At 37.9% G+C, this 8,661-nt stretch overlaps 1 protein-coding gene across 1 annotated transcript; it reads right to left on the bottom strand.

Annotated features, from left to right (window-relative positions):
- Positions 1-3,280: 3,280 nt before the first annotated feature.
- Positions 3,281-5,196, bottom strand: LOC107756185 (transcription factor Sox-14). The gene has a single exon (XM_016573218.1). It carries the CDS (start codon positions 4,826-4,828, stop codon positions 4,112-4,114), a length of 717 nt encoding a protein of 238 aa, XP_016428704.1. The 5' UTR covers positions 4,829-5,196; the 3' UTR covers positions 3,281-4,111.
- Positions 5,197-8,661: the final 3,465 nt, after the last annotated feature.

Genomic DNA, 8,661 nt, shown 5'->3' on the forward strand with positions numbered 1-8,661 from the left:
AATTCTTATTTCACAATATTGTCATATTTGTTCTATAAGTATAGCCTATAGGCAATATTTTACTGCCACATAAGACCAACGCACATTTGATACTGTGATATTTTACATTGCTAATGGATCTATGCGTTAGTATGTTTTGCTGTTTCATACAGGTTTGTGCATTGCGTGTACATCAAACTGTTCAGTCAGTGTGTGTGTGTGTGTGTGTGTGTTTGTGTAAGAGAGAGAAAAAGAGAGAGAGACGCATCCTACACCTCTCTTTGAATCAGTCGGAGGGGTAAAGTCTCAGCGTATATCACATTCCCGACTGGACCCGCACATTAAACCACCGAGGCATGATTCCTTTTCTCTTCCATATTTCCTTATCAGCTCCTTCACCGTTTCATTTCTTTCACATGAGAATTCAGGGACCCCCAAATTCAAGGCCGGCGCTTCAAACAACAGCACTGCGGTTTACTTTTCTTCTGTCCAAATGCTATCCCAGATCCAATTTTAGATAGACGAGGCTTCAGCAATGATGCTTTTAGGACTTTCCGAGAAAGAGAGACAATAGTTAAAATTTTTAAATGAGATCAGCGTTACACCAAACCCAATATATTGCAGTATTAAAATGTAATATGTCTCACTAAATTTGAATTGAGATAAGCATGTATTTCACTTCTGTACATAAATTAACATCTAATTACACCCACATGCTATGAACTAAACATAAAGCCCTGGATTGTCATTCATATTCAGGTCTTGTGGTTGATCATCTAGTTCAGTTTGTCATTTTGTTTATCATGTTATGTTGCCTTGTTCAATCTGTCAAAATATGAAATTATTTTAGAGAGTTCCGTGCTGACCGGACGCTGAGCTGAATTCTCATTCTCAGTAAAAAAAAAAAAAGATATGAAAGGGTTTAATTTAAGTTCAGAACTTGTTTAAATAATCTAGTAATGCAAAAGAACACACGTTTCCCGCATTCATTTTAGAAGTGCTCCTTAAAGTGTTTCCGAGAGAGAGAGACAATAGTTAAAATTTTAAAATGAGATCAGCGTTACACCAAACCCAATATATTGCAGTATTAAAATGTAATATGTCTCACTAAATTTGAATTGAGATAAGCATGTATTTCACTTCTGTAAAATAGCAATTATAGAACAACAATCATAAAATATATTGTCATTATAATATGTATTATATATTCGAAATATATTTTTATCAAAAATAATTGCTTTATAAATATTAATAATAAACAAATCTCAGGGCATGATTTCACAATATTAAAAAAAAAATCGTTTTTGTTTTCTCCCTCAGCGCGCTGAGCTGATTTTAGTTTTCAATGAAATAGGCTTAGAAAATTAGCATGGCAAGATTCAGCGCAAGATATTTATAAGCTACATATTAAACTGAATACTGCACCCACGATTTCAGGGTGACATTAGGAGACAATAATGCAAATGACCCATGGCATTCAATTAAAAGTGTCATGTCCCCTCACTTTTGTTTCACGTGTTTTATATTTGCCACTAAAGTGTTTGAGAAAGAAAGCGCCTTGTGTCCCCCTCCTCATTGAATTTTATCACTAAATGAAGCATTTTTAATTAATACAGTAATGCTATTACACCTCGGTGTGCAAATCCCATTCCCCATCCCTGCGACAATAGACAAAAGTACAGGCCAATTCCAATCCTCTGTTTGCAGCCCAAACCCAATTGTTCTGCGAGCTTGTTTCCTTTGAGTGAATCGCATTCTCCATTCACACATCTGCTTTAGTTTCAGCAACACTTGTTTTTGTAATACAGGAGGAGAACTTGTATCAACTGTGTTGAATTACAGTATTATATGAATCTTGACAAATTGGGAAAGAAATATAGACTAGCAGTTATTCTGAACGAGTTGCAACATGTTTGCTGTTCACATCAGAAATCAAATTATTTCATAGAAAAGAACAATGAAGTAAAGGCACAACGGCATTTAAAAACATTGCACATATTAGCCTATTTTTTATTTTATTTGTTTACATTAAACAAAAAAAAAAAGCCTACTGAAGTAGGCTAAAGGCAACTTTAGTTAGCAAGAATTCTACTAGTATCATTGTTCTTGTTGTTGTTGTTATTATTATTATTTAGAGCGTATTAAAAAAGATGTATAGGATAGATATTTATTTTGCGAAAGTAGATAAGAATTTACGGGCAAGTAAAATCCATTAGCAACGTCATAAATCCCATTTTACATGTAGACTTACTGAAGAAGGTGTTAATTAATTTGTTTTGAGAAACTTATAGCAGCGTTTTTCTGTCCGTAAAGTGTTGGAATGATCTAAGCGGTGGAACAGGTGGAACAAGCATAGAGCCCCTGAAGGGTGACACGTCTCATACACAACCACACATCAAAGAGTGTGATCGCCTTATTTCAGAGACATGACACACACCTTAACGCAGAAAGATTTACACTCTGAACACAGCAAGACGCGCATATTTACAGAAAAATATGACTTGACAATACACTAATGAAAGAAAGAAAGAAAGAAAGAAAGAAAGAAAGAAAGAAAAAGACGTCAACGAGCCGAATGGAAAATTGAGATGGTAATGCAAACTGGCAGCTTCTACATCTGCAGACTTCTCCAATGTGTCACAGCGCGTCTGTAGGCGAAAATCGGCACAGATTTTGAAGCACCTGACGCTTTGTTCAATTGGTTTTTATTGGGAATTGTTTTGTAATAGTAAATGACATGGTTTATACTCGTACCACCCCTTCTTCAGTCCAATTTCCATCCTATTGTGGGTCTCGGGGTAAATCACAATTCATGTTCGCCCTCAGTTTCCCTAAGCGTCCCTGTACAGTAATTGTTTTGCCATTTAATTTGGACCGGCGGTCCCTATAGAGCAGACGGGAACGCCACGCGCTGACAGAGTTCATCTCAAATCTATGCCGAAAAGCCAGATGGTTATTAGACAGCGTCCGCCGAAACGTTGGACTATTTAAGCAGTACTGATTGAGAAGATAATTATTGTAGATATCTGATCGGTGTAAGATCAATTTCAGTTTTATGTTTAGCAGTTAAGGCCTGTGCTGTTCTCTCGGCCCGACACAATTCATTATATTTTAATGCACAAATAAAACCCGCTTATGTAAGTTAATATACAGCTGGAAGAGTAAACATTATAAAACGCATGTTTGGGATCACCGTACTTAGCTACTACTGACATGCCTGTTACCTTTTGGCACGACTGTATAAGAGCATAGCAAAAAGAAGATTCATAAATAGTTTAAACAGGCAATGTAACAATGATTATGAATTTTTAAGACAGATTGTCTTTATTCAAAATGTCTTTGCTCGGCAAATGAACAAAGAATCGAGGTATCACCCTTTTAGATACATTTTCCTTTCCATTAACATGACAGGATTTAAGTTACCATCGCAGATAAAAAATACAACATGAACTGCTTCGCTTCAAACTTTATGTTCTTTCTGAAATCAAATGAACGAGTGACTATCACTGAACCACAGGAGAAAAAAAAATGTCCAACTGAAAAATATTGAAGGATAAGGGTTTTTTTCTTTTTCAATTGATATTTTAAATAGACCGTCTACTTTTAGGTGCCGGTTTGATCATTATAAACAGTATGACCCGTATAATCTATTAAACGCTGAATTTCTCACTTTGAAATCCTTAAAGTCGTATCATTTGAATTTCAGAGTGCCAAAAAAAGAATGGTAAATACAACAGGCTGTACAAGAAACATGAATCCTAACCGTTAGTTGTGCAAATCAAAGACATTCAAATAATAATAAAAATATGATGAGAACAACAATTATATTAAGTGTTCAAACAAAAGTAGCATTACTATAGCATCAAATTGTACATAATAAATAAAATTAAAGTCATCCAAATCCGGTAGCTATAATAATAAACGTTTGAACATTTACATTTCTTACAGTTCTGGGCACCTGCCTTACATCTATTCCAAGATCCAAGCTGGGATCCAAGGAACCTCTCGTAGATGGTGAAAAGTTCATGTCCACACGGCCTCAGTATAAATGTCTTGATCATTCCTCTCTTCTTATGTACATGCATTGCTGTATTCAAGTTTTCAAAAGAGGAGACTGTTTTTAGTGGTGAAGTCACATAGCAGCGGCATGTGCTGCTGAGTACGGGTCAATCCCACTCTTGGTCATACCTGGGAACAGTATGTAGGCAACAGGCGGCTGTAAACTCGATGCCGACCATGCGGTGCAGTTACACGGCACCACGTATCCAGGGTTTGTGGGCGACGGGTGGGTGTGGGTGTGTTGGCTGGGGCAACCCAGGCTCCCGAATGCGCCGTTCTGGTATCCCAGAGATGATGCGTAAGGTAAAGTGCTGGTGGCCAAAGTATGGGGCATCTCTGTCATCTTCTGGATAGCGCTGGAGCTAAACTGGCTCGGGTCGAGGAAGGAGTAAGGGACTGATGTGGGTGGCAGGAACGCACGGGCTTTTTCCGAGGATCCTAAAAGCGAGTCCGTGGCTGAGAGCGGAAGTCCTTTCAGGTGATCCGTGTCGCCCAGGTAGGGCAGAGGAAACACGTACCTGTCCTTCTTGAGGAGGTTCTTGGGCTTGCGCCTGGGTCTGTATTTGTAGTCTGGGTGTTCTTTCATGTGTTGAGCCCTCAGCCTCTTGGCCTCGTCGATGTATGGTCGCTTCTCGGATTCAGAGAGCAGCTTCCATTCGGCGCCAAGTCTTTTGCTTATTTCTGAATTGTGCATTTTGGGATTCTCTTGAGCCATTTTCCTCCTCTGGCCTCTTGACCAGACCATGAAGGCGTTCATGGGTCTCTTGATGTGATCTACCGGCTTTGACATTTTTACGGTTCCCTGTTAAAATAAGAACAAAAAGTTCTTCGACCAACCAAGAGAAAATAGTATTCACCTGTCCTGCAGACAGACACGGATCATGCCACTTCTGGAGAGCCGGAGGAGTAGGAAAACGGAGTCAATGGGGGAAAAATCCACTAATTCTTCCGTGTTTGTCGCAAAGTTGAAAGATTTCTCTTCTTCAAAACGACACTATTCGGCTGAGAGAAGAACAGTCACGCGCGCCACAAAATCCAGCGAGGCAAGCGAAGTTTCCGCGATCTGTTTGCGCGCTTTTTTTCTCGGAGGATTCTCGCCCTGTGAAGCACCTGGCTGGGAAATGAGGAGAAGCGCGTGAATGAGAGCCAAAAGCGGTGAAGTTCAAAGGCTGGGCTGGTTCGCTCTGCACGCGATCTGACATAATCGCAGGGCGTTCACGCGCCAACCTGAGCGCCCAATCAGCTCTGAGAAAGCCACATAATACCTACCAAAATATGTATATTACAACACAAACAAAGATCGGGGAGGAAAAGGAGGTGACTCTCTTCCCCAAATCCATTTAGTTGAAGGTCTACAAACACAGACCTTCAACCTTTTTGTAATAAAACCTGACATCTACCAGCGTCAATCCTTCAGAGACGACAGATGCCTGAAGAATAGACAAATTCTTATTTTAAACATCGCTGTCCTTATGCGGGCACGGTTCTACGTGTGCACTTAAAGTTAAGCTTTATTTACTTAAGGTATTTTGACAATTTATCTGACGTTTATCTTCTTTTTATTATTATTACTTATGATTCCTTTTACAACCGATTTGTTTTTATTAGTTTTTTTTTATAACATAGTACATTATGAGCGGATATGGCAAGTTTAATCATTAAAACCTCAATGCGCGAATACTGAAATGTCTAAACAAGATTAATAATGAAAAGACAAACGGTTTTAGAGATCTCTGAAAATAAGCGTGCTGTCTGAGGCAGTGGCCCCCAGGCCAATATTTCCTAAATGAGAACAATTGTCCTGAGCTCTCCTGAGACAGGCTGGGTTGGGGCTTGCACCTGTTTTGCTGCTGTAATCTCACATGTGTAGAACATGCCCATGGACACTTTCTGAATGGTAACATACCCACGCAAATTTGGCATTGTGAAAACAATGCAGTTGTTCATAGAATCATTACATGCCACAAATAATGAAACGCAAATGAAAACCTTGCGCTGGGTGATGTGTTTTGTTTTCATCTGTTAATATTTCTAATAATATAATATTAGATAGTCTGGCAGAAATTATTTATTAAATGATTCAGATTTCATGTAATTGCTTTAAACATTAGATTCATGGTCACAGTAAAGTTGCTTAATTATTTTCTGTAGAGCATATTTTACATTGCAGCTGCGGTTAATTATCCCTGTCTTTCTCATGATCTCTGTCTCCTTATACACTTCCGAATTCATTTATAATTGTCAAAATCCACCCAGATGTGTGAACAGAAGTATTAGGCAACTAATTCAAGGTAATGTTTTGTGTTAAGGTTCGCGCACCAAAACCTTTAACATGCAAATTTGAGTGTTTAAAAAAGATCAGGGTCTTAATGAGCCTGAGGCAAGGAGCTTGATATATGAGAGGCACGGGTGTAATTATTAAGTGAAATGTATAAGATATGTGATATCTCGTGGAGAGGCCTTCAAGCGTGACACGAAGAGGGATCTGTAATTTAGCACATGAACATATATTGTTTCTATCGTATTACACGATACAGCGTTATTTCAAAACATGCAGGTATTAATCTAAATGTTGAGAGATAAATGCCGTACGTATGTATGCATTCCAATAAGTATTAATTAATTTATTTTTTACTAATTTATCGGTTTGTCTGTTATTTTTGTGCGTTTGGGATTTTTTCACCCCAAAGCGTCTAATATCTGTCAAACCTTTTTTTTTTTTCTGACCGGTGAGGGGTATTTATAATTATTAAATATATTTATACATATTTATATCTATTTATAATTATTATTATTTTTTATTCGCTCAGTTTTGCTCTTCCAAGGTCACGTTACAGCTGAATATTAGCAGATGTATTTATTTTTAGATGTGTGATCCCAGACATATATGCAGGAGTTTTAGTCTTGTAGCTTGTAGGTGAAAATGGTTTATTTTTAGCCTTAAGAATTATTTTTAAATTGTTTAATAGTTCTGCTACTCTTGTTGTAACTTTATTTTAAATAATATATGCATATTAAAAGCAAACTTAGTTAGCTGGACTTTTATTATCTATGCCATATCTTCTGACAAAAATAAAAACAGCCGTTGTCTTTCAATATAATTTAGTGATCATAAACCATTAACTTATATATAACTTTTTTTTTTTTTTCAATTAAGCTAAACCCATGTGTACATAAATCCTCAATGAGGCGCTGATGGTAAATGCATCTGGAGAGCATGAAGTGTGTTTCTTAGTGGCGCCGGCTCGATATCCATCAAGCTTTGCCGTACCACCGCCTCTCAGCCTCCCTCTCCATTTCAGAGCACAGCCGAGAGCAGTGCAGCTTGAAATCCGGAGAACACCAGCCTGATAGAAACAGAAATTACAACGGGAATTAACAAATTATTGGGGCACACAGCATTTGACATAGAGATGATGTACTCAAAGCCAAATGAAGTGAGATTTGTGAAATCAAGCATGTTGAGGCGCGCGCGTCATTAAATGGGAGCTCGTCATAATGGAGGAGATATTCCGCGTGCATACTATGGATCGCTCACGTGCGCAAACTGAACTGTTTGCTCCTCTTTTATGCGCTTACCGAGGAGTTTAGCATCCCACCAACGCATGCAAAGGTGTGCATGTATATTCGTGTTTTGATGTGTGAGATATTGCATCTCAGTGTATGCAATGTAAAGTACGAGAACAAACTCAGGTTTGAAGTGTTATTTTTACTTTTATTCACTAAAATCACTTGGCTTTTCAAGCTTCGTTAATTACCTTTACGATACTAGTAATATTTCGATATCATGTATTAATACTGACATGAGCACCATTTATGCACAGAGAACTGTTATTTTAAAAGTGTATTACTCTCAAGCATTTGCAGGTCGACTGAGATGCACAAAGTCAACTGAGGTAGGTACTTGCCAAAAAAAAAAAAAAAGTCATTAGCTAAGCCTAAAGTTGAGCTGAATACTATTTTGTGATATGATCGACCTACAGAATACCGCCTGCTGTATTGAACGTAAACCTTTTTTTTTTTTTATATTACCCCTCTGTTGAAAAGTCAAATGAATTAACTTAAACCTCTTGGAAGACAACAGAAATTCCCCATCAATAACTTTATTTTAACAAATTATGAGTAAATCTATAAAGTAATTTATATAACGATATACATTTTATTGCTATATTTTTTTAACCACCTGATTTTATTTTTAGAAACCTAAGGTAACCAGTCTTCTATTTTTCTAATTGCAAATGAAATGTTTTACTAATCTTGACGCTCAAATGATGGCGCGTATTTTAGTGGTCGCGACCCTTCAAGCGGCTTGGAAAATGGATGAATGGATATTTCAGTGGTATTGAATGAAAAGAGGTCAACTCAATAACATTAATTCCAAGAAATACAGCAAAACAATTTCATCTCAGTTGAGGTGGTTGTCCCTGGTTTTCTCGGAATCAGCGGTAACACTGTGTAAATCCCACGTGTTCCGACCCTCATGTTTCACACGGGGTTCATGAGATGGATACGGTGGTACAGTAGCTGTCCATGGTTCTGATGCGCTAAGTGGCTTTTTCCACTGCTAACTCGCGGTCCCACTCAGGACTCCTCACAAACCCGTGTTGACATTTCAATGCTTTT

This window comes from Sinocyclocheilus rhinocerous, unplaced genomic scaffold, assembly GCF_001515625.1.
Source record: "Sinocyclocheilus rhinocerous isolate Xijiao unplaced genomic scaffold, SAMN03320098_v1.1 scaffold2941, whole genome shotgun sequence".
Taxonomy (NCBI): Eukaryota; Metazoa; Chordata; class Actinopteri; order Cypriniformes; family Cyprinidae; genus Sinocyclocheilus; species Sinocyclocheilus rhinocerous.

What these genes read in the sequence shown, in the direction of transcription:
- LOC107756185 (XM_016573218.1), bottom strand. Translation starts at nt 4,828, where the DNA reads ATGTCAAAGCCGGTAGATCACATCAAGAGACCCATGAACGCCTTCATG.